The sequence below is a fragment of the Pygocentrus nattereri genome, chromosome 21 (genome assembly GCF_015220715.1).
Source record: "Pygocentrus nattereri isolate fPygNat1 chromosome 21, fPygNat1.pri, whole genome shotgun sequence".
Classification (NCBI taxonomy): Eukaryota; Metazoa; Chordata; class Actinopteri; order Characiformes; family Serrasalmidae; genus Pygocentrus; species Pygocentrus nattereri.
Genome location: NC_051231.1, coordinates 33,512,796 through 33,539,540, shown reverse-complemented (window position 1 = coordinate 33,539,540; position 26,745 = coordinate 33,512,796). Strand labels below are relative to the sequence as shown.

At 40.7% G+C, this 26,745-nt stretch overlaps 1 protein-coding gene and 1 long non-coding RNA gene across 2 annotated transcripts in view; one reads left to right on the top strand and one right to left on the bottom strand.

The window, feature by feature from the left end:
• Window positions 1–1,452, bottom strand: part of LOC119261933 — a 54,317-nt gene extending 52,865 nt beyond the window's left edge. The window contains exon 1 of the long non-coding RNA XR_005129293.1: window positions 1,361–1,452. This is a non-coding gene — a long non-coding RNA (uncharacterized LOC119261933). The remainder of the gene's footprint in view (window positions 1–1,360) is intronic.
• Window positions 1,453–6,938: 5,486 nt separating this feature from the next.
• Window positions 6,939–18,826, top strand: LOC108444094 (myosin heavy chain, fast skeletal muscle). The gene is made up of 39 exons (XM_037532425.1): window positions 6,939–7,139; window positions 7,679–7,822; window positions 7,916–8,072; window positions 8,195–8,222; window positions 8,525–8,636; window positions 8,715–8,807; window positions 8,920–8,983; window positions 9,317–9,415; window positions 9,509–9,612; window positions 9,698–9,836; window positions 9,926–10,044; window positions 10,136–10,285; window positions 10,392–10,562; window positions 10,654–10,960; window positions 11,085–11,167; window positions 11,270–11,357; window positions 11,443–11,560; window positions 11,756–11,879; window positions 12,368–12,504; window positions 12,625–12,880; window positions 12,962–13,204; window positions 13,353–13,529; window positions 13,615–13,760; window positions 13,860–13,950; window positions 14,033–14,422; window positions 14,514–14,640; window positions 14,725–14,843; window positions 15,525–15,721; window positions 15,825–16,008; window positions 16,101–16,266; window positions 16,362–16,486; window positions 16,579–16,887; window positions 16,967–17,170; window positions 17,259–17,384; window positions 17,471–17,641; window positions 17,724–17,828; window positions 17,910–18,005; window positions 18,136–18,267; window positions 18,709–18,826. Exons 1-39 carry the CDS (start codon window positions 6,939–6,941, stop codon window positions 18,727–18,729), a joined length of 5,823 nt encoding a protein of 1,940 aa, XP_037388322.1. The 3' UTR covers window positions 18,730–18,826.
• Window positions 18,827–26,745: the final 7,919 nt, after the last annotated feature.

Here is a 26,745-nt window from a genome sequence, read left to right as displayed (position 1 = left end):
TAGAAAGAATCTTCTCCGAAGGTGAATGATGTGGTTTGGTTTCAAATTCAGCTAAATGTGTTTTTAGACCTCTGTTTTTCCATTGCAAGAAGATAGCATCCTTCAGTGCTGCTGGAAAGTTGTGGTTGTTACATATTGGATTATCTATGTACATACTGGGTGCTTTAAGTATGTTTGGATCATGAAATTGTTGCTGTTTAAAGATTTCTGCATTTGAATCGGACTGTTAAGAAAACTTAACAGAAAGGTATTTTGATACACAGAACGTTCAACGGACAGCCAAGAGGGAATTTCACTTTCTTGATCTGATGGATGTTTTCGCCAAAAAGAGAGGACGCTTAAAGGGGCTGCCCAATAATAAAGTCTAAAATCAGGTTTTAGTTTACATAAATGCTTCTATGAGATTCTGGCAGCTTTGTAATTCCATATAAATGAAGTAATGACACTGTTCAATTGTTTGAAGTAACTATGTGGGATGAACGCACCTGCGGATTGAAACAAATAAAGAAATCGAGGAAGTGTGACCATTTTAATGGCATCGATTCTGCCCACCATTGATAAAGGGAGAGTTTTCCAAGCCTCTATGTTCTCCTTCAGCTGTTTAATTCTGTTCTGCCAATTCACCTTAATCAGGTTTTCTGCTGTTTTTTGTTACCTCAATGCCCAAACATGTGAAATGTTCAGGTGCAAGTTTGAATGGACCTTTAGAAAAGAACTCCATATCAATCTTTTTTCTGTTAACTACTTGTTGATGTTAATTAAAGCAGCTGTTCATTATTGGCTTAACATTTACAAAAGAACAAACTACACAGGCATTAACCACTTCTAAACATTATGTATTACTTGTTGAGGCTGAAGTGAATTTGATTAACCACACTTTGTTTGTGGTTTGTTACTGATAAAGAAAGTGAATAATGTAAGTTTACCATAACTTTACCAATATGGTTAAGTTAACCATAACTATTTTAGAGCACTGATGGAGAACAAGCATGGAAACATACAAGCAATTACAATGCAAAAACCATTACAATAATAAAGATCAGTTTCTGAAAAATCATCATTAAAACTGAAGGATTTTTTTTCCTCCAGAGACTAGAATTCACAGAGAGCAGGAAATAACTCAGAGTATGAGGTATTTATGGTTCTTTGCTTGCCTGGTATTGTTAGAGATTCTGTCTAATGACATGAGATTTTATAATTTTATCATTTTTTTCCTGTAATTTCTTATTCATAAGAGAATAGACCCTGTACAATAAACAAATGATTAAATGATATATAATTACACAGTGTGCATAAATATACAGAATAAAAAAAATCTAAGCATGTTGATCTGAGTTTGAACGTATTAACTAGCACTCACATGTCCAGGTGAAGCAACGTTGTTTCGTCATCATTCAAGAAAGCGTTCTGATGCTGTCGATCACCCAGTCAGTCACGAAAGCCAAGGGCTGTGAAGGTGAAAACAGTAATTAACAAAACAGACTTATCTGCTTAAATTTCTACCTTAACTTCTGAAACAGAAGGAGTAAATCATTCAGATCTCTTTCTTTTGTCTATACTTCGTAAAGCTTAAAGATGAAAATATACTGCAATTTCATTAGACAGCAATAAAATTACATGACATACCTTAAAGTACAATTAAAGTACGAGTAAGCAATTCTAATGTTAACTTCAAATGTTAATTACAATATTAGGCCTCACAGAAGAAACAGTATCCGAGAAGGAGAGCAGACAGGATTGCATTCGCCGTAAGTTAAAAGGCACAGTGCTATATCCCATAACCATCTAAAAAATAAAGAAGCATAACTCTAAAAATAAACAAGCCAAGTGCTCATGAACAGAGCTGAAGGATCTCATAGCTATGGAGTGCAGCTGAAGACTTTCATACATCTGACCGTTAAGACTGGCATTTGAAACCCAGTAAGTCCTCAGTTGGACACTTCAGGATGTTTAATCATTGGATGTTTAATCATTGCCCCACTTTTATCTACACATTAAAATTTTACCTATGAATACAAAATCTGTAGACTAGCTCTACCAAGTCCTCTCATTAAAAAAAGGGATGCAAATCCTAACTAGAACTCAAAACTTTTGTGAACTAGTTACACAAACCGAAGGTATCATTTTATCAAACTGTGATGATCACTTACAATAAACACAATGCAACAGTGCGAAAGTGGTATAATGTATGTATACTTATATATCTACAGGTTACAGCAACCGTACATATTACACAAAAAAAATAAAACTACAAAATAATACACACAAATGGGTTTGAACTGAACAAAGTGACTTACTGCAGAAAGGGCCCTTTTCAATCATCAGGGAAACTTTTAGGGGTTAAAGTCTTTTATATTGCCTTCATAAATGGACAAAAATTGTTGACTTCTGAGAGCATGGCTTTGACAGTTTCTATATTAGCATTAATTTCTAATTAGAACATTACACTAGGATACTGTATTTCAGGATTTCACTTCATGACTCCAGTTCATCAGAAGCAACAGCCTCGTTGAAATATTTATTTATATCATCAAAAGGCTGCAGTGTCCTTGCAATAAAACACAAGTGACATCACATAGCTTCTCCAAATTTGATTTAAGATTTCTTTAAAGACTGCTCATTAATGGAAAACAGGATTTGTAAATGAATTACTTAGTGAGACTGCTACTAAATAATGCAAAAAAATTATGAAAAAAAAAAATGTATAGTATGTATACATAGTGTATCAGGACTAATGTGCTACATTTTTGTCTTTAGATTGTGAAAACCAGTCTGTCCTGATTAGGTAAGTGCAGGCTTGCGTGACTATACAAGTTTGTTTACATAACATTCTTTATTTATAAATTATCACTAATGCAAATGCATGGTCACCATTTCCCAATGCATGAAGTACTTCTTGTTGAAGTAGCAGTTTATTAGCTGACAAACATTAAACCCCTTAAAATCTCAGGCTTTTTACATACTAAGGTTTATTTTACAGTAACTACATGGATTTCAATGCAAACTAGTTGAGCTATTCTTAGGTTACACAAATGTGTAGTAAAACATCTGGTTTGTTGACAGGCCCAAACATTTAAGGGGTTAAAATAAATGTTCATAGATACTTAGAACATGCAGAAGATAGTGTGTATATAGTATTTTAAAAATCATGGAAAATGATTGATTAATGTTTGATAAATCTGAAAATTATTCATTCCTTTCTTTCCCAGTGGAGAATCTGGCGCAGGAAAGACTGTGAACACCAAATGTGTCATCCAGCACTTTGCAACAGCTGCAATGACTGGACAGAAGAAGGCAGAGCCTGTTCCAGGCAAAATGCAGGTAAATAAATCACTATTTCTGAAATCTGAGAGCATTTGTAAACTCAATACTAAAATATCTGTTATCATATCTAGGGTTCACTGGAGGATCAAATCATTGCAGCCAACTCCCTGCTGGAAGCTTATGGTAATGCAAACACTATCTGGAATGACAACTCTTACTACTTTTCCATTCAGTGGCTGATAAAATCGCCTACCATCTGGGCCTGAACTCAGCTGATATGCTGAAAGCCTTGTGCTACCCCAGAGTCAAGGTCGGAAACGAGTTTGTGACAAAAGGTTAGACTGTACCTCAGGTAATGTGCTATTATGTAAAAAACAGAACCAAAAAAAGTGTTAAACTGTAAAGGCGTCAACAGTAACAAAAGTATAAAGGTGCCAGTCAACATAAATTTTCAAAAATCTACACTGGAACAAAGCGTACTTTTGAACTCTATAGGTTATTGACCTATGGCATATATATGCTGTCATGGCTCTTTGCACGTCTGTCTATGAGAAAATGTTCTTGTGGATGGTCGTTCATATCAATGAGATGTTGGACGTAAAACAGCCAAGACAGTTCTTCACTGGTGTGCTGGACACTGCTGGATTTAGCTTGTTGGCTAAAAGTAAGCAATGAAATTAAAGCAAATTGGTGGGCACGAATACATGGGTAATTTTACCTTTCAGATGTGGCAGAACGGACACAGAAGTATGAAGAAGCTCAGGCTGAGCTGGAGGAAGCTCTCTTAAAAAAAATCAGCAAATTCAAAGAAGTGCTCCTTTATTCACTCTTATACAAGCTCACACTAGTTTTGTGGTACATTTGGGCTCTTAATATCATTCAATTAATCTCAGAATTACTAGGTCACGCAATACTAACCTTGAGTCAGTGTCAAAATCAGACAAGAGACTACAAGATGCTAAAAAGCATAGTCATTGTGAAGTCATTTATGAAACTCTACCAAAGTCATGGAGTGTTAAAATGTAGTGTATAAGGAGGTATTCATTTTCAATATTTGAAGCAAGTTCAGCTTAAATTGTGTTGTTACCAGAGATGTAACAAAAATGTGAGTTATACGAACTGTCAGGAAACTCCATTGTGCTCAGGTTAATTAACCCAAAAAGGCCACCTTATAATTTTAAGATGGCATTTTTGTGCATGTTACCAAATCCTTCCTAAATAACTTAATTTTTAACAAGCACCAGTAAGGAAGTGGTAAGCTAAAAACAGCATCTTATTCAGGAATGATCAAAATAGTTTTGTTTGTAATTTTGATGGGTATGATTAACATGAAGAAATTCATCATTCTTCATTACTATTAGCACATGAGAAAAAGGCAATAATTAAGCATTTATTGATCCACTTCAGAATAGACAACATAAAACAGATGCCACTTACCACTTTGTCAATTAACATGTCACTACATATTGATCATCATCTTTCATTGCAGAAATTAATGTTAACTAAGAAAGGTCTCCATCATTTGGTTAACCTCGATCAATTCAAGTATAAACTGCATTTTAATATTACGTATGGTTTAATAATTCTAATCATCACTGTATTATCCACATGTTGTGTGTAGTTTTATACTGTTAATTAAGCAAGTTAATAATGGTAGTTAGTAGCAGCAAGTCAAGGTCACACCATTTAAAAAAAGTAAAGATGTGTCAAAAGTCATGCATTCAAGCACAGAGCTGAAGAATATCATCACATATTAGCACTTACGACTCACATTTGAAACCCACCAAGTCATCATTGGGACATAGAATGCAGAGAAATAGCAAACCATTTTTACACAATTTAACTGAATGGCCTTTAAAGTCAAGTTTTGTCATAAATGAATAAACATGCAGAAAAGCTGTTTGAAATCCAGTTACTCAAATTTAAACATCTATCAAATTACAGTTAATTGGTGTCAACATAATGCAACATTGTCAGCTAATGCAGAAAAGTGGTATGATGCATGCACAATCATATATTAAGGTTACAGCAACTGATATCTAAACTTCTTCCTCTTACTCTGAACACATCTAATCTACAATACATAAAACAGCACAAATTAAAGAAAAATGTGCACAACTGGGTTTAAAATGATTAGAGACTTACTCCAAAAATGGTCCTTGTCAGGGATCTAGGAAACTCTTAACTCTCGCTAAACTCATCTATGATGAGTTCATAAATGGACCCAAAGAGCACGGCTTAGATGGTTTCTATATTTGCATTACTTCCCAAAGAGAATATTATATTTCAATTTAAGATTACAGTACATCACGCAGCAAGCAGGGGCCTCTAGACTTTTGCTGCATAGTGATCATTGGCCAGAGACATATTATCTTTCATTTGGAAATAAGGGTTATAATCTGGTACTAGAAATAAATCTCCTATAAAACTCTGCCTTCTAAAGAGGGAGCACTCTGCCTTGGTAGAATTTTCAGTATTTTCACTCAATTAGCCTTTTGGTGAAAAATGTGTATAAATATACACTGAAAAATTCACAAACTGCTCATATTCAGTGCTGGTCAGCATCTTGTTTCAATTGCCAGCTGACATCTCTCCAGAAGACAGCTGCTTGTTTCTTGTGACTAAATAACAGTTTACAAGGCCAAAAAAGTTCAGAGCCGGGTTGGAATGAGCAGGGTAAGGTTGAAATGAGCAGGGCAATTTATTTATTTATAACATGAAAACACTGCAGTGGCCCTGCAATACAACACCAGTGACATCATACAAAAATTCTACAAATGTGATCTCAGATTTCTTCAAGGCCAAAACTCATTAAAAAGAAGACTCTTCTTATAATCCTATAATCCTTTTGAACCACCAAGCAAGCAAACTTAAAACTAAAAGAAACTAAATGTCAGTTACAACAGTAACCCATATATATTAACACTGAAACAACCAATTATTTTCATCCTTTAAAAATGTTTTATTAATGAATGGCGTCGTTTGTGAATTCCAAAAGGATTGTTTCTAAGTAGAACTCATCAAACATACAGAAAAGAAGATCGTTTCCCCTTTTTTTGTAATAAAGTACCCGAATCTGAACTATTCTGTCCAAAAGCATATAAAATAAAGTGTTGCGGTGACTGCTACAGAACACCAGCATTTCATAGTATAATATGATACATGAACACAACATCATCATTGCCACTTAGGGAAGAAATATACAAGCAAGAATCCATGACCAAACATAGCCTGAAAGTTCTGCTGAGCGAACATTAATGATCCTATATAAGAGGCTCCTCCAAGCACTGAGGCCAGCCCAGGAACCCTGCAAAGGTGAGGGGACGCTGATGTCTTACATGTGCATTAGGATTATTCAATTGTTCAAATCTTGAGAAAACTCTTATAGGATCACTGCAATATTATGATTCAAAATTTCATTTTCATTGATTTCACAATTATTTCTCAATTTCCTTTCTACTTCTTTCAGAATATACAGCCTTGTCTGTTTACCATTTTCTATACTTGGAAACACAAAGGTAAGGTCTATGACATAACATATTGTTCATGATGCTGCCTATCTACACAAGGTCAAGATTTAATCAAGCCAAAAGAAAAAAAAATCCAAAAGAGCCAAACTAAATGCACAATAAGAATGATAAACATATGAATTGTCTTCACAGTAACGTGCCATCATGGGGGACGGAGAAATGGAGTGTTTTGGGAAGGCGGCTGTCTTCCTGCGCAAGTCAGAAAAGGAGAGGATTGAGGCCCAGAGCAAACCTTTTGATGCTAAAACAGCATACTTTGTGACTGAGCCCGCAGAGATGTACCTCAAGGGTACACTAAAGAGTAAAGAGGGAGGCAAAGCCACTGTTGTAACTCTGTGCGGCAAAGTAAGTAAGAAGATCAATGATGTAATTATAATTCATAATGTACTGGTAACTGTACATGTGATGTGCTCAATAACATATGTACAAGCTTCAATTGTGAAGGATGTGTACTTTCCAGAGCATTCTTATATAAAAATTATTCTGACACTCTAGTCAAGTATACTAGAGTGTAGAGTATTGTGACAAAAAAAAAAAACTGTCCCATCTTAGTTGATGACAGCACTTGAACTGATTTGTATGGTCACACAACTAAATCTAGACCTTTAGGATTTTATTTTAGACCAATAGAGAATAAAACAGCTGAACAGCATCCAGAAAACTTTAGTTTGTATACCGAATGTACTAAGAAGTTCAACTGCAGTTCTATAAGTTATTCAGTATTAAAGTCGTGTTTTTGTCCTAGTACATTTGGACATATTCCAGTTGTTTATGGAAAAAGACTTATTTGAGTCATTTCTCCAAAATGAAACTACGTTTACTGTACAGCATGCAGTGCAGCGTTTAAAACTGTTTGTAATACTATCATCCTTGTCATATCAAAGACTCTCACAGTAAAGGAGGATGACATATTTCCCATGAATCCTCCCAAATTTGACAAAATTGAGGACATGGCCATGATGACCCACCTGAACGAGCCTTGTGTGCTGTACAACCTCAAAGAGCGTTACGCAGCATGGATGATCTATGTAAGTTAAGTGAAGAATGACTGATTAAGACAATTTATAATTGCAAAGTTATATCATATTAATTTCTGAAAATTTTTCCATTCACATCTTCAGACCTACTCAGGGCTGTTCTGCGTCACTGTGAACCCCTACAAGTGGCTCCCAGTATATGATCCAGTCGTTGTGGCTGGATACAGAGGCAAAAAGAGAATTGAAGCCCCACCCCACATCTTCTCCATCTCTGATAACGCCTATCAGTTCATGCTAACTGGTATGATGTTTGACCACCTTAAAAGAAAACAAGAATAACCTTACTTAGTAAGACTGCTATGACTTTCACATATAAAGCTCAAAACTGTTTCAGTGCATAACATGCCTGATGGTTTCCTTTAGATCGTGAAAACCAGTCTGTCCTGATTACGTAAGTGCAGACTACTATAAACGTTTTTTTTTCTCATATTATCATGCTTTGTTTATCACATAGGTAAATTCTTTCTGGTTTCCATTATATCTAATGCCTTTTTTGCACATATTCAATGCATATACTGTTTTAGCTGATAACCACAAGAAACAAAAAATGCCTGCTGAAATGGTGGTTTATCCACTGACAATAAAAAATATATAATATATAATATTGATATATTCTCAAAGATACAAGAAAAAAAATCACTTTCTAAAACAAAGATCACCACTGAGAATATTATTAATCTATTCCATCCCCAGTGGAGAATCTGGTGCAGGAAAGACTGTGAACACCAAACGTGTCATCCAGTACTTTGCAACAGTTGGTATGACTACACAGAAGAAGGCAGAGCCTGTTCCAGGCAAAATGCAGGTAAATGAGTCACTATTTCAGGATTCTGAAAGCATTTGTGTGGGAACTCCTCACCACAATGTCTATTCCCATCTCTAGGGTTCGCTGGAGGACCAAATCATTGCAGCCAACCCCCTCCTGGAAGCTTATGGTAATGCTAAGACGATCAGGAATGACAACTCCTCTCGTTTTGTAAGTATATACACAATATTGAAAATGTTCATACATGACAATAATATACACATAATATGACTGACTGATGTAAATATCTTTTTATATTATATTAATATATTTAAATTCCCAGGGCAAATTCATCAGAATTCATTTTGGACAAACTGGCAAGCTGGCATCAGCTGATATTGAAACCTGTAAGTTTCATTCACTTTTACTAAATTCTGTTATGCAGGCCTGTGAATAAGTCTCCCCTCCCACTTATTTAATGTGTATATGCTCACAAACATAACATACCTACATATCTAAAAAGGAATGTGGAAACTTGAAAATAAGATGCGCAGATGATTCAAAATTGTAGTGTGGAATTATCACAACAAGGAACGCAAACTACATTAATTAAAAAACATGGAAGGTCACATTGTCAACATGTTGTATGTTCTCTGCTTAAAAAAACATCCAATGGAAAGAGGTTAAAAAGTCAATTTTGGGGCGAAAAAATGTTAAAAAGCCAACAAATGTATTAACAGATCTACTGGAAAAGTCAAGAGTCACTTTCCAGCTGTCTGCTGAGAGGAGCTACCACATCTTCTACCAGCTCATGACTGGACACAAGCCAGAGCTGCTTGGTACGGAACCTAAAAGTCTTATTGCTACCATTTCTTCTTAGTTTAGTTGTAGAACTGATCTGGTCTAAAGACTTTATTTTGTCTTTCACACAGAGGCACTGCTCATCACCACCAACCCCTATGACTACCATATGATCAGCCAGGGTGAAATCACAGTTAAGAGCATCAACGATGTGGAAGAATTCATTGCCACAGATGTAAGTACAACTTCACTGAACTTCAGATGTTTTTTTTTTAAATATGCCTCATTCTGGTCCATCAAATCTGTTTCACCAAACACAGACTGCTATTGACATTCTGGGCTTCACCGCTGATGAGAAAATTAACATCTACAAACTGACTGGTGCTGTGATGCATCACGGCAACATGAAGTTCAAGCAGAAGCAGAGAGAGGAGCAGGCTGAGCCTGACGGCACTGAGGGTAAATATGACAATTTATGACAATATCTATTTTACTAGAAGCAAAAATTTGCCATTTTTTATGAAGAACATTACCACTTTTCCATGTAGTGGCTGATAAAATCGCCTACCTGATGGGCCTGAACTCAGCTGACATGCTGAAAGCTTTGTGCTACCCCAGAGTCAAGGTCGGAAACGAGTTTGTGACAAAAGGCCAGACTGTACCTCAGGTAATGCTCTGTTACGTGAAAAAAATAATGAATAAGGTTTGACATTTTTGAAAATCTACAGAGGAGCAAAGAATACTTTTGAACTCTACAGGTCAACAATGCAACAATGGCTCTTTGCAAGTCCGTCTATGAGAAAATGTTCTTGTGGATGGTCATTCGTATCAATGAGATGCTTGACACAAAACAGCCAAGGCAGTTCTTCATTGGTGTGCTGGACATCGCTGGATTTGAGATCTTTGATGTAAGTATTTGCCAATATTCATGTTCAAAGTATATTCCATAAACAGCTACATACTAAAATGTCACAGGTTGTTGAAAATATCTAAAACATCAATGTACTGTAACAGTTCAACAGTTTGGAGCAGCTGTGCATCAACTTCACAAATGAGAAACTGCAACAGTTCTTCAACCACCACATGTTTGTGCTGGAACAAGAGGAATACAAGAAAGAGGGAATTGAATGGGAGTTCATTGACTTTGGTATGGATCTGGCTGCCTGCATTGAGCTTATTGAGAAGGTAATGTTCAATAAAACATTAATAGTTTCTATTAAACTAAAACTTCAATGTTGCTCTCACCATCACTCATAAAAAAATCTGTCACCATTAGCCAATGGGCATCTTCTCCATCCTTGAAGAGGAGTGCATGTTCCCCAAGGCAACAGACACATCCTTCAAGAACAAGCTGCATGACCAGCATCTTGGCAAATGTAACGCCTTCCAGAAGCCGAAGCCTGCCAAGGGCAAAGCAGAAGCCCACTTCTCTCTTGTACACTATGCCGGCACTGTGGACTACAACATCAGTGGCTGGTTGGACAAGAACAAGGACCCCCTGAATGACTCTGTTGTGCAGCTGTACCAGAAGTCAGCAAACAAACTTCTGTCCTTCCTGTATGCCAGTCATGCATCTGCTGATGGTAAGGTTTAAAACTTTGTACCTATAAATAAATTAATGAAATATTTAAGAACTAATGCTAATTACCATAAAACTACAGCGTTCACTGTAACATCACAATGGTGAATGATTTTGATTATCCATAGATGCTGGCGGCAAAGGCGGTGGTGGTAAGAAGGGTGGCAAGAAGAAGGGTGGCTCCTTCCAGACAGTGTCTGCACTGTTCAGAGTAAGAACTCAAATATGAAACACATACACAAAGAGTTTGTTTATGTCAACAGAAAAAGCAATGAGAAAATTTAGCCAATTCAAACTGTTGAAAAATCCACAGGAGAACTTGGGCAAGCTGATGACCAACCTGAGGAGCACTCACCCTCACTTTGTGCGGTGCTTGATTCCTAATGAGTCCAAGACTCCAGGTAGGTGCTCTTCATAATATGCATATTGTGAAAGAAGATTCAAAATTTAAAAATATACATGACATAATTACTCCTATCCCTTTAGGTCTAATGGAGAATTTCCTAGTTATCCATCAGCTGAGGTGTAATGGTGTGCTGGAGGGTATCAGAATCTGCAGAAAGGGATTCCCCAGCAGAATCCTCTACGGTGACTTCAAGCAAAGGTTATTTTCTTACTACTAATGTTTCATGAAAGTTAAATTTTATAAATGAATCCTAAACTGAGATGTTCACTGAATCATTTTTAATACAGATACAAAATCTTCCTACTCTTTGCTTTTGATTTCTTTAATATAATTAAACTTTGAACCTTTCAAAATGAATACAAAGCAGACACTGAACAATTATATTTCATACAGATACAAAGTCTTGAATGCCAGTGTCATCCCAGAGGGACAGTTCATTGACAATAAAAAAGCCTCAGAGAAACTCTTGGGCTCCATTGATGTGGACCACACCCAGTACAAGTTTGGGCACACCAAGGTGAGTGATACTGTTAGCTAAAACTATATTATATATATATATATATATATATATATATATATATATATATATATATACACTACCCACCCAGAGAGAGTGAGGCCAAGTGTGCTCTCTTTGACTTCCAGCTATGGATGGCTGTAGCATCACCAGGGATTGAACTCGCAGTCTCCTGATGACAGGGCCAAAGCGTAGATTTGTGTGTATTATCACTTGAAAATTGGAGTGCGTAATGGGTGGGGGTCTGCACTGCTAAACTCTGTAGTGTCCAAGTTTCTAATACTGATCTGCACAACCTGTTCCATTAAAAAATACATAAATAAAAATCTGTCAACAACCAACTGAAGATGAATAAAGGTCCTCATTAGTACAGACAGATTTACAACATCAGTTGTTAACCAAATCAAATGAATGCATATGAGTATTTTTAAAAGAACGGGACAACACTCAGTAAATAGCCTGTCAAAAATGTCATCATCTGTTGGTAGGTGTTCTTCAAAGCTGGTCTGCTGGGTACTCTTGAGGAGATGCGAGATGAGAAACTGGCTTCACTGGTAACCATGACTCAGGCTTTGTGCCGTGGCTACCTTATGAGAAGGGAGTTTGTCAAGATGATGGAGAGGAGGTATACTATTTTTGGATAAACACACTGGCCTTACATCACATGGAGCTGCAAATGCTCTAAAATAAATAAGTCTTAAGACTGAGTAAGGCGCTTCATGAACTGAGCCATCTTCTTTTCCAGAGAGTCCATCTATAGCATTCAATACAACATCCGTTCATTCATGAATGTGAAACACTGGCCATGGATGAAGCTGTACTTCAAGATCAAGCCTCTTCTGAAGAGCGCAGAGACAGAGAAAGAAATGGCTAACATGAAAGAGAGCTATGAGAAAATGAAGGAAGATCTGGCAAAAGCACTGGCCAAGAAGAAAGAACTTGAAGAGAAGATGGTGTCACTTCTTCAGGAGAAAAATGACCTGCAACTGGCAGTAACAGCTGTAAGTCTTTACAATGAGGTTCGCACATTTCAAGACATGGGATAATCTTAAAAATGCTTAAAAAATGCTAATAACTCATAGGAAACTGAGGGTCTGGCTGATGCTGAGGAAAGGTGTGAGGGCCTCATTAAGAGCAAGATCCAGCTTGAGGCCAAACTCAAAGAGACAACTGAAAGACTGGAGGATGAGGAGGAAATCAATGCTGAGCTGACCGCCAAAAAGAGGAAACTGGAGGATGAGTGCTCTGAGTTGAAGAAGGACATTGATGATCTGGAACTCACCTTGGCTAAAGTGGAGAAGGAGAAACATGCCACTGAGAATAAGGTAACACTGAATATATAAAAACCGTAGTGTAATCCTGTTGAATCTCATGACCTGAGCAGGACTCATTGATGTGTAAGCTTTACAAACAGTAAGACAGCCCCCCCGCAAACTTATAGATAAAGTATTGTTTCAAAACGGCTTCACTCAGGTCAAGAACCTGACTGAGGAGATGGCCTCTCAGGATGAGAGCATTGCCAAGCTTACCAAGGAAAAGAAAGCCCTCCAAGAGGCACACCAGCAAACTCTTGATGATCTCCAGGCAGAGGAAGACAAAGTCAACACTCTGACCAAATCTAAGACAAAGCTTGAACAACAAGTGGATGATGTAAGATAACATTTTAAAACACATTTTACAAAACAGTATTAAACAGCCCCTTATCTCTAAACTGAATTGTTTTAATAAATTATAGCTTGAGGGTTCCCTGGAACAAGAGAAAAAACTCCGTATGGACCTTGAGAGAGCCAAGAGGAAGCTTGAGGGTGACTTGAAACTGGCACAAGAGTCCATAATGGACCTGGAGAATGAAAAGCAGCAGTCTGAGGAGAAAATTAAGAAGTATATATTACCATAAAGTACAGATGACAAATCAACTAGTAAGATTACACTCAATGAAATGTGCTTCATGTTTTAATGCTTGTTGCATTTTCTTTGCAGGAAGGACTTTGAAATCAGCCAGTTTCTAAGCAAGATTGAAGATGAACAATCCTTGGGTGCTCAGCTTCAGAAGAAGATTAAGGAGCTCCAGGTAATTCATCTATGCAGAAAAATATTACATTTAATCACATTTCAATATCACTTTGACTAATAATTGAAAATGTTTCTTTCAGGCTCGTATTGAGGAGCTGGAGGAAGAAATTGAGGCTGAGCGTGCAGCTCGTGCTAAAGTTGAGAAGCAGAGAGCCGATCTCTCCAGGGAACTTGAAGAGATCAGTGAGAGGCTTGAGGAGGCTGGTGGAGCCACAGCTGCTCAGATAGAGATGAACAAGAAGCGTGAAGCCGAGTTCCAGAAGCTGCGCCGTGATCTGGAAGAGTCCACTCTGCAGCATGAAGCCACAGCTGCTGCACTCCGCAAGAAACAAGCTGACAGTGTTGCTGAGCTTGGAGAGCAGATTGACAACCTTCAGAGGGTCAAACAGAAGCTGGAGAAGGAGAAGAGTGAATTCAAAATGGAGATAGATGACCTGTCCAGTAACATGGAGGCTGTGGCAAAAGCAAAGGTGTGTTCATTTAACATTAAGAAGAGAAATACACTTTTTAAAAAATTAATTACACACTTCATTTCCTTAATTTCACTATGTATATATCTAGGCAAACCTAGAGAAGATGTGTCGGACTCTTGAGGACCAGCTGAGCGAACTGAAAGCTAAAAGTGATCAACATCTCCGTCAACTAAATGACCTGAGTGCACAAAGAGCACGACTTCAGACTGAGAATGGTAATTAAAGTAAAAACAAAAAAGGTGAAGTAATTTAATGTTAACTTGACAATTGTGAATTAATTTGCCCTAAACGTTTCCAAGGTGAATTTAGTCGTCAGCTGGAGGAGAAGGAAGCACTTATTTCTCAGCTCACCAGAGGAAAACAAGCTTACACACAGCAAATCGAGGAACTCAAGAGACAAATTGAGGAGGAAGTCAAGGTACTATTAAAATGCAGTATTTGATATAGATTTATTTGACCTTTTTATATCTAATCAAAAACAAGTACATTCTAGCAAGTTTTAATAAGACAGGAATAGATTTTTCTGGTTGTGTTAACAGTAAAAGCATATCATCTGCATATAGTAAATGTTTATGTTGTCTATTACCCACTGTGATTCCATGAATGTCTAGATTATTCCTCACTTTCTGTGCTAAGGGTTCCATGGTAAGTATAAACAACATAGGACTCAAAGGACAGCCTTGTCTTGTGGTTCTGTGCAACTGAAATGGGTCAGATATAAGAGCATTTGTCAGAACAGAAGCACAGGGGGTGTCAAAAAAGGTTTGGACCCATGCAAGAAAGTTTTCCCAAAGTCAAATTTTTCAAGGGTTTCGAAGAGATAACTACATTCAACACAATCAAATGCTTTGGCAGCATCTAGCGATAGAGCTATTGTTGGGTGGGTGGAGTTGTTTACTGTACTATACTGTAAGTTAATCATCTGATATCATCTGACCTAAAGCGATCTGGAATAAAACCAGAATGGTCTACATGTATTATGCCTGCAATGACTTTTGTCAAGCCATTTGCCAAAACCTTCAACAAAATCTTTTGTTCACAATAAAAAAAAATTATATAAAACTTTAGCACACTTTAACAAATGTATGCTACATTTAAGGCAAAGAATGCTCTGGCTCATGCTGTCCAGTCAGCCCGTCATGACTGTGACTTGCTCAGAGAGCAGTTTGAGGAAGAGCAGGAGGCCAAGGCTGAGCTGCAGCGTGGAATGTCCAAGGCCAACAGTGAGGTGGCTCAGTGGAGAAGCAAATATGAGACAGATGCCATCCAGCGTACTGAGGAGCTTGAAGAGGCCAAGTTAGTAAATGCTGAATTGTAACAAGTAAACAGTTCCTCATTTTCAACACAAAGACACAGTTGCTAGATAAACATGTCACATTACAAAATTTGACCTTCTCAGGAAAAAGCTTGCCCAGCGTCTACAAGATGCCGAAGAATCCATTGAAGCTGTGAATTCTAAGTGTGCCTCTCTGGAGAAGACCAAGCAGAGACTGCAGGGTGAAGTGGAGGACCTCATGATTGATGTTGAGAGAGCCAACGCTCTGGCTGCCAATCTTGACAAAAAGCAGAGGAACTTTGACAAGGTGAATGATTTGTTGACTTACAGTAATCCATAGTGAAATTATCCTAAACCGATCAGGGAGGACGGTCGTTTGACGTTTACTGTTATTTTCAGGTGCTGGCAGAATGGAAGCAGAAGTATGAGGAAGGTCAAGCTGAGCTGGAGGGAGCTCAGAAAGAAGCGCGCTCTCTCAGCACTGAACTCTTTAAGATGAAGAACTCATACGAGGAAGCTCTTGATCAGTTGGAGACCCTTAAAAGGGAAAACAAGAATTTGCAGCGTATGTAACACAAACACTCACACACATTAGTAGAATATATGTTAAAATAGAGAAAAAAAAGCTAAACAGAAAAGCCAATATTCTTCTCATTACAGAGGAGATTTCTGACCTGACTGAACAGATCGGTGAGACTGGTAAGACCATCCATGAGCTGGAGAAGGCAAAGAAAACAGTGGAGACTGAGAAATCAGAAATCCAGACTGCTCTTGAAGAAGCCGAGGTTCTTTTATACATAACCTACCTCACATAAGGTAATTCAAACATAGAATTTGGTTTGCACCAAGTTGATCAATATTTATCAATATTCTTCAGGGTACACTTGAACATGAGGAGTCCAAGATACTTCGTGTCCAGCTTGAGCTCAACCAAGTAAAGAGTGAAATTGACAGGAAGCTTGCTGAGAAGGATGAGGAGATGGAGCAGATCAAGAGGAACAGTCAGAGGGTGATCGAGTCCATGCAGAGCACTCTGGATTCTGAGGTCAGGAGCAGAAATGATGCCTTAAGAGTCAAGAAGAAAATGGAAGGAGATCTCAATGAGATGGAGATTCAGCTGAGCCATGCAAACCGTCAGGCTGCTGAGGCACAGAAACAGCTCAGGAACGTCCAAGGACAGCTCAAGGTGAACCTCCAAGACTTCCTTGTTTCAATTTATAAACGTTTTATGTTGAGACAACTAAATAACATTCCTTTCAAATAAGGATGCCCAACTGCACCTTGATGAGGCTGTAAGAGGACAGGAAGACATGAAGGAGCAGGTTGCCATGGTGGAGCGCAGGAATAACCTGATGCTGGCAGAGATTGAGGAGCTGAGAGCAGCAATGGAGCAGACAGAGAGAGGCCGCAAAGTGGCTGAACAAGAGCTGGTTGATGTCAGTGAGCGTGTGGCACTACTGCACTCTCAGGTAAACTCTACCAGCTTATAAGCTTGCTGTTCCTTTACATTCCTTGCTAAATCACCTTAAGGACTTCACTGTTATTTCTTTTCTGCAGAATACCAGTCTAATCAACACCAAGAAGAAGCTTGAGGCCGATCTGGTGCAGATTCAAGGTGAGGTGGATGATACAGTTCAGGAGGCAAGAAATGCTGAAGAGAAAGCCAAGAAGGCTATCACTGATGTGAGTGTTTAACTGCACAGATGTTGCACCCATTACAACTTATATATAAAAAAAAAACTAAATCAATTACATTTCATTTGTTCTAGGCTGCCATGATGGCAGAGGAGCTGAAGAAAGAACAGGACACCAGTGCTCACCTGGAGAGAATGAAGAAGAACCTTGAGGTTACAGTTAAAGATCTGCAGCATCGTCTGGATGAGGCTGAGAGCCTTGCCATGAAGGGTGGAAAGAAACAGCTCCAGAAACTGGAGTCTAGGGTGTGTTGCACTCTTTAAACGCCACTGATTTTGCAACAAGTCAATTTTTTATCAGTTTGAATATATATTAAACTTGATCTAGGTGCGTGAGCTGGAGACTGAGGTTGAAGGTGAGCAGAGACGCGGCGCTGATGCTGTTAAAGGAGTCCGCAAATACGAGAGGAGAGTGAAAGAACTCACCTACCAGGTAAAGTATTAACCAATTGACTTACAGACATAAGAATAATTATTAGACAAAGACAAAACCTTAAATCAAGGACCTTTGCAGACTGAGGAAGACAAGAAGAATGTGAACAGACTGCAGGATCTGGTGGACAAGCTGCAGCTCAAAGTGAAGGCCTACAAGAGACAGGCTGAGGAAGCTGTAAGTGTGCCATTTAGTGTTTTGTGTATATTCAGTGCAATGCAATAAATAAAAAGATCATGCAGATGAGCACATGCAGATGTTCTACTCATACATAAGCATTACATTAAGTGATGCTTTTCACTCACAGGAGGAGCAGGCAAACACTCACCTGTCCAGGTTCAGGAAGGTGCAGCATGAGCTGGAGGAAGCTCAGGAGCGTGCTGACATCGCTGAGTCCCAGGTCAATAAGCTGAGAGCCAAGAGCCGAGATGCTGGAAAGGTAACAATTTACTTATTTAAAGTACTGATGTGTAACTTTAATTTTACATACTATTATATTAACATTTCCCTAAAAAAACAAAACAAAAAAAGAGACCCATTTTGTAAAATAGAGAACCTTTTTAAATGTTTAATGGACCTCTGCATAATGCACATGTTCTAGGAAAACCCTTTAAATGGTTATAGCATCTTTATACTATATAAAGGTTTGTTCATGTTCACAAATCTTTATTTCACACTTGGTTCTTCAGGACATCAAAAATGGTTCTTCTGTGGCATCACTATGCAAGTTCACTGGCATAGATCAGTGTTCTTTCAAAGTGTTCTAACATGTTTTATAATCCACATTATTGCTGCTCTTGTGAGTCAAGATACCATTACACAGAACACAGAAAGAGTCTTTAGCAAGTAGAATTTCACTAATAACATACATGTATTTTAGGGCAAGGATGTGGCAGAATAAAGAATGAAGACCTGGGACACCAACAAGTGATGACATGTATAACTTGTTTAATGTCCATGCGGCGCAGTTCAGTTGAATAAAACTTTAGCAAACACAATGAAGTGTCTGTGTTTTTTTCACCTCACCAAAACAAACTAACATAGTAAACTGAGACAGAGACTCTAGTCACCTTTTTGTATGACATTTTTTCTTGTAATATCGTTATTCAAGTATTTACAGAAGACTTGCTAGTGCACATGATGCAAACCCTTGTTTAATACAAAAAACAGGCCACATTAAATTTGACAAAAAAAGCATAGTTAGTGAACCGGTGTTTCACATGATATACAGAAAAACACTGCTCAGGATTCAAAGTGCTGTTTTAATATGTGAAACACAGCAGAAGGCTCTGAAGTACGTAGTAAGAGCACACTGCGTATTAACATGCTATTGCAAAAACACTAGAATTACATTCAGCATATTCATATTAATTTTAATCCACACTTAAGGGGGACATTGTAACTGGTGTTTTTTTATCTTTTAGAGTTCATTCTAAACTGATTATAACATGTTTTTAATGATTTATAACCATTATTAACATTGTAAACAATTCATAAGAAGGGCTAGCACATGAAAATTTTAGCTGTTTTTTGTGCCGATGCAAGGACATGCATATTTATTAATCTACAAATTAATAAACAATAAATTAATAACTATAAAAACTACATAAGCCCAATAACTGAGCCCACAGATTCTGTTAAAGAAACTATAGTACCACCTGTTTGGTCACTCCAATTATTTGCAAGGAGACCCTGTTGCTACACATATGAATTGACATCCCATGATTAATCCACAGAGTTTAACTGATTTCGGCCCACCCTTTGCAGCTATAACAGCTTCAATTCTTCTGCGAAGGTTTTCGACAAGGTTTAGAAATGTGTTTATGGGAAATTTTGACCGTTCTTTCAAAAGCACATTTGTGATGACAGACACTGATATTGGACTCCTGAAAAACAACCCCACACCATAATCCCCCCTCCACCAGACTTTACACTTGGCAAAATGCAGTCAGACAAGCACCGTTCCCCTGACAACTGCCAAACCCAGACTCGTTCATCGGATGGATCGCCAGATGGAGAAGTGTGATTCGTCACTCCAGAGAACGCATCTACCGGAACTCTAGAGTCCAGTGGCGGCACTTTACAACACTGCATTCAACACTTTGCAATGTGTTGGTGATGTAAGGTTTGGATGTAGCTGCTCAGCCATGGAAACCAATTCCATGAAGCTCTCTACGCATCCACTGACCCCATGCTGTCATTTTACGTGGCCTACAACTTCGTGGCTGAGTTGCTGTTGTTTCCCATCGCTTCCACTTAAACACTTAAACAACACAATATAACTCCAAGTAAATCAAACTCCTGTGAAATCAAACTGTCCACTTAGGAAGCAACACTGATTGACAATTAATTTCACAGCTGTTGTGCAAATGGAATAGACAACAGGTGGAAATCATTGGCGATTAGCAAGACACACTCAGTAAAGGAGTGGTTCTGCAGGTGGGGACCACAGACCACTTCTCAGTACCTTTCTGCTTTCTGGCTGATGTTCTGGTCACTTTTGAATGTTGGTGGTGCTTTTACACTCATGGTAGCATGAGACGGACTCTACAACCCACACAAGTGGCTCAGGTAGTGCAGCTCATCCAGGATGGCACATCAATGCGAGCTGTGGCAAGAAGGTTTGCTGTGTCTGTCAGCGTAGTGTCCGGAGGCTGGAGGCGCTACCAGGAGACAGGCCAGTACACCAGGAGACGTGGAGGAGGCTGTAGGAGGGCAACAACCCAGCAGCAGGACCGCTACCTCCGCCTTTGTGCAAGGAGGAACAGGAGGAGCACTGCCAGAGCCCTGCAAAATGACCTCCAGCAGGCCACAAATGTGCATGTGTCTGCACAAACGGTTAGAAACCGACTCCATGAGGACGGTATGAGGGCCCGACGTCCACAGATGGGGGTTGTGCTCACAGACCAACACCGTGCAGGACGCTTGGCATTTGCCAGAGAACACCAGGATTGGCAAATTCACCACTGGCGCCCTGTGATCTTCACAGATGAAAGCAAGTTCACGCTGAGCACATGTGACAGACGTGACAGAGTCTGGAGATGCCGCAGAGAGCGATCTGCTGCCTGCAACATCCTTCAGCATGACCGGTTTGGCAGTGGGTCAGTAATGTCAGTAATGGTGTGGGGTGGCATTTCTTTGGAGGGCCGCACAGCCCTCCATGTGCTCGCCAGAGGTAGCCTGACTGCCAGTAGGTACCGAGATGAGATCCTCAGACCCCTTGTGAGACCATATGCTGGTGTGGTTGGCCCTGGGTTCCTCCTAATGCAGGACAATGACCTCATGTGGCTGGAGTGTGTCAGCAGTTCCTGCAAGATGAAGGCATTGAAGCTATGGACTGGCCCGCCCGTTCCCCAGGCCTGAATCCGATTGAGCACATCTGGGACATCATGTCTCGCTCCACGTTGCACCACAGACTGTCCAGGAGTTGGTGGATGCTTTAGTCCAGGTCTGGGAGGAGATCCCTCAGGAGACCATCCGCCACCTCATCAGGAGCATGCCCAGGCGTTGTAGGAAGGTCATACAGGCACGTGGAGGCCACATACAATACTGAGCCTCATTTTGACTTGTTTTAAGGACATCACATCAAAGTTGGATCAGCCTGTTGTGTGTTTTTCCACTTTAATTTTGTGTGACTCCAAATCCAGGCCTCCATTGGTTAATAAATTTGATTTCCATTGATGATTTTTGTGTGATTTTGTTGTCAGCACATTCAACATTGTACAGAACAAAGTATTCAATGAGAATATTTCATTCATTCAGATCTAGGATGTGTTATTTGAGTGTTCCCTTTATTTTTTTGAGCAGTGTATATTACTCAATGATAAACAGGAACATGGTTTCTGTATGGAACAAGCAAGTTGTAAGTTGTAATGGAATGATGGTGGCAGTAATAGTGCCGATGCGATCGGCTGGCCATCTATGCCTTTGATTTTTAGAGGGGATTTAGATGGGATGAGGAGAATGGATAAGAAAGCAGCAAACGTCTTGAAAATGAAATGCCCAGCTGCTCCAGAGTCTATCAGGGCTGAAACGACATAAGAATCAATACTCCAGGTTATTTCAACTGGTGCAGCAAGCTCTCGATCATTGGTATGTTATTCACACTCACACTCAAAACTAAAGTTCTTTTCAGGGCTTTACAGTTCTCCTGAGAATGGCCCTTTTCTCTGCAGTACAGACATAGTCCTTCCCTGAATCTCCTTTGTTTTTCCTTGGGGGTGATTTTTTGCTCGAGCAAATTCCACGTCCTCTGGTTCTGAGGTCTGTGTTAAGGGGTACGCTGGGGTAGTGATTGGTGAGGACACTTGCTGGCATGAACGGATGAGATTATCCAATTTTAAGGATAGTTTGATGAGTCCAACCAGGGTTTGTGCAGCATCTTTGCAAGCCATTTCTGATTTTAACTTTTCGTTCAGGCCATTAAGGTACTCGGTTTTCAAAGCTTCGTCATTCCAACCACTTTCAACTGTCAGGGTGCAAAAGGTGAGTAAGTAGTCCAAAGCCATGCTATTCCCTTGCTTGATGTGGAGGAGTTGTTCTCCCAGATCCTTTCCAGTGCATGAATAATTGAACACCTCCTTGAATTTGTGTTCGAACAAGGCATATGTTTGCACTGCATATAAGATTGAGCTCCCCAAACTGCAGTAGCCATTCTCAGGGCTTTTCTTGTAAGCAGAGACGGAACAAATGCTATTTTAGCGTCATCTGATGGAAAAGCTGCTGGCGAGCAGCTGAAATAAAGTGAATTTTGTATTAAGAGGCCTTGGCATAAATCAGGGTTCCTGTCATATTTATCCAAAATGGAAAGTGGGACTGAAATTGGCCTCTCCATGGATCACCACCTTATCGTGGTGGAGGGGTTTGCGTGCTTGAATGACCCTAGGAGCTATGTTGTCTGGAGCAAAAGCTCCTGGTAGAGTCTCCCATGGCAAACTGGTCCTCGGTGACAGGTCAGACAAAGTGTGATCCATAATTACCCCTATGAAAATAAGACAAAAACAGGATTTGTGTACCCTGCCCGGATCAGGGTTACCGGGGCCCCACCCTGGAGCCAGGCCTGGGGAGGGGCTTGCTAGCGAGCGTCTGGAGGCCGGGCACCATGAGGAGTTACATGAGTCCCCCCTCCCATCGATCCACCACGGATGGGAGGGGCAGTAGTAGGGGTTCTGTGCTTTGTGGATCGGGCAGTGTCCGAAGGCATTGGCCTTGGCGTTCTGCTCCTCAGTTGCTGAAACTGGCTTTTGGAACTTGAAATGTTACCTCACTGGCGGGGAAGGTGCTTGAGTTGGTGCGCAAGGTTGAGAGATTCCGGCTAGGGCTCTGGGTCCAATCTCCTTGAGAGAGGCTAGACTTTATTCTTTTCTGGAGTTGCCCATGACGAGGGGCAGCGGGCAGGTGTGGGCTTTCTTATAGCCCCTCGACTCGGCGCCTGTATGTTGGGGTTTTCTCAGGTGGACGAGAAGGTAGATTCCCTACACCTTTGGGTTGGGGAATGGGTCCTGACTGTTGTCTGTGCTTATGCACCGAACAGCAGTTCAGAGTACCCAGCATTCTTAGAGTCCTTGGGAAGGGTGCTTGAAAGTGCTCCTCCTGGAGACTCTATTGTCCTACTGGGGGACTTCAACGCTCACATGGGCAATGACAGTGAGACCTGGAGGGGTGTGATTGGGAGGAATGGCCTCTCTGATCTGAACCCGAGTGGTGTTCAGTTTTTGGACTTCTGTGCAAACCAGTTTGTCCATCACGAACACCATGTTTGAACACAAGGATGTCCATAAGTGCACATGGCACCAGGACACCCTAGGCCACAGTTCAGTGATTGACTTTGTAGTCGTGTCATCGGACTTGCGGCCATGTGTTTTGGACACTCGGGTAAAGAGAGGAGCTGAGCTGTCAACTGATCACCACCTGGTGGTGAGTTGGATCAGGTGGTGGGGGAAGATGCCGGTCAGATCAGGCAAGCCCAATCGTATTGTGAGGGTTTGCTGGGAATGTCTGGCAGAAGAACCTGTCAGATTGATCTTCAACTCACACCTCCGTCAGAACTTTGACCAGATATCGGGGGAGGTGAGGGACATAGGCTCAGAACGGGCCATGTTCCGCTCCTCCATTATTGAAGTGGCTGACTGTAGCTGTGGCCGCAAGGTAGTTGGTGCCTGTCGGGGCAGTAATCCTCGAACCTCAGGACACCTCAGATGAGAGACGCCATCAAGCTGAAGAAGGAGTCCTACAAGGCATGGTTGGCAGGTATCGACAGGCCAAGCGATCTGCGGCTTCAGTAGTCGCCAAGGCAAAAACCCGTGTATGGGAGGAGTTTGGTGAGGCCTTGGAAAGTGACTTTAAGTCAGCTCCGAAAAGATTCTGGCAAACCGTCAGGCGACTCAGAAGGGGAAAGCAGTGTGCCACAAGCACTGTATATAGTGGAGATGGTGTGCTGCTGACTTCGACTGAAGACGTCATTGGGCGGTGGAATGAATACTTTGAGGACCTTCTCAATCCCACCGACACGTTCTCCAGTGAGGAGGCTGAGTCTGGGGACATGGGAATAGGCTTGTCCATTACTGAGGCCGAAGTCGCTAAGGTAGTTAAGAAGCTCCTTGGTGGCAAGGCTCCAGGGGTGAATGAGATCCGCCCTGAGTTCCTCAAGGCTCTGGATGTTGTGGGGCTGTCTGGGCTGACACGCCTTTTCAACATTGTGTGGACATCGGGGGCGGTGCCACTGGATTGGCAGACTGGGGTGGTGGTGCTTCTTTTTAAAAAAGGGGACCGGAGGGTGTGTTCCAACTAATCACACTCCTCAGCCTCCCTGGTAAGGTCTATGCAGGAGTTCTGGAGAAGAGAGTCTGGCTTATAGTCAAACCTCGGATCCAGGAGGAGCAGTGCGGGTTCCGCCCTGGTCGTGGAACACTTGACCAACTCTTCACCCTCTCCACTCTTGCCTAATCAGTCCATATGTGCTTTGTGGATTTGGAGAAGGCATTCGACTGTGTTCCCCGGGGTATTCTGTGGGAGGTGCTTCGGGAGTACGGGGTACATGGCTCTTTGCTGCGAGCCATTCAGGCCCTGTACAAACAAAGCAGGAGTTTGGTTTGCATGGCCGGCAGTAAGTCAGGCTCGTTCCCAGTGAGAGTTGGACTCCCTCAGGGCTGCCCTTTGTCACCGATTCTATTCATAATTTTTATGGATAGAATTTCTAGGTGCAGTCAGGGGATGGAGGGTGTCCGGTTTGGTGACCTCAAGGTCACATCGCTGCTGTTTGCAGATGATGTGGTCCAACTGGGGACATCAGGCCGTGAACTTCAGCTTTCGCTGGATCGGTTTGCAGCCAAGTGTGAAGCAGGATGAGAATCAGTACCTCTAAGTCCGAGGCCATGGTTCTCAGGCGGAAAAGGGTGGAGAGACCTCTCTGGGTCGGGATAAGCTCTTGCCTCAAGTGGAGGAGTTTAAGTATCTTGAGGTCTTGTTCATGAGTGCTGGTACAAGGGAGCAGGAGTCTGGACTCTCCCTTAGAGATAGGGTGAGAAGTTCGGTCATCCGGGAAGGACTTGGAGTAGAGCCGCTGCTTCTTCACGTCAAGAGGAGCCAGCTGAGGTGGTTCGGGCATCTGGTTAGGATGCCTCCTGGATGCCTCCCTCGGGAGGTGTCACAGGCAAGTCCACCCGGGAGGAGACCCCGGGGAAGACCCAGGACACGGCTGGGGAAAGGGAGGTCTGGGCCTCATTGCTTAGGATGCTGCCCCCGTGTCCCGAACCCCGGAGAAGCGGAAGATGATGGATGAATGGATGGATGGATGGATGGGACTGAAATCGGCAGAGAGCTTGTCGCAGGAAGGGGAGCTGGGGCAGAGTTGGAGGGTGCAGATGGAGGTGTAGATTGCGCTTGCAAGGATCTGAGGGAGTGAATGAGCTCCACCATTGTGCGATTGAGTTGTTGTAGGTGCTGTTCGTGTGATCTGAGTAAATGTACTTGGGCCATTACCACTTCCTGAAGCTCGCATAAACCTGCTGGAGGATCCATATGCAGATTTAACAGAAGAATGGCCCATCCAAAACTCGTGGTCAAAAGATAGCAAAAAGGTCAAAACAGACAAATCTGTCAGAAAAAAAAGCATCAAGCACAAAAGCAGCAAAAGGTAAAGGCAAAATCCAAAAGTCCAGGCAGAGAGTCAAAAACAGAAAAAGAGAATATACAAAACACTTAGGCAGACACAAGTGAACTGATAATACTTTGCACTGCCTGGCTGAAAAGAAGGAGTATTTAAGCAGAGACTGATTACTGAAATTGGGCACAGGTGGCTCGACTGGAACAGGGCTAGTACTCAGAGGACTGAGACCTCTGGTGGCCAGACATAAGTTCCAGGTAAAAAAAAAAAACGACAAATGACAGTAAATTGTTTGGTGAAGATGCCTTTACCTGTTAATGAAAAACAAACCTGTATCAGAAACATTTTTACTATTAGGGGAAAAAAAATACATATATATATACATACAAGCAATTACAATGCAAAAACCATTACAATAATAAAGATCAGTTTCTGAAAAATCATCATTAAAACTGAAGGATTTTTTTTCCTCCAGAGACTAGAATTCACAGAGAGCAGGAAATAACTCAGAGTATGAGGTATTTATGGTTCTTTGCTTGCCTGGTATTGTTAGAGATTCTGTCTAATGACATGAGATTTTATAATTTTATCATTTTTTTCCTGTAATTTCTTATTCATAAGAGAATAGACCCTGTACAATAAACAAATGATTAAATGATATATAATTACACAGTGTGCATAAATATACAGAATAAAAAAATCTAAGCATGTTGATCTGAGTTTGAACGTATTAACTAGCACTCACATGTCCAGGTGAAGCAACGTTGTTTCGTCATCATTCAAGAAAGCGTTCTGATGCTGTCGATCACCCAG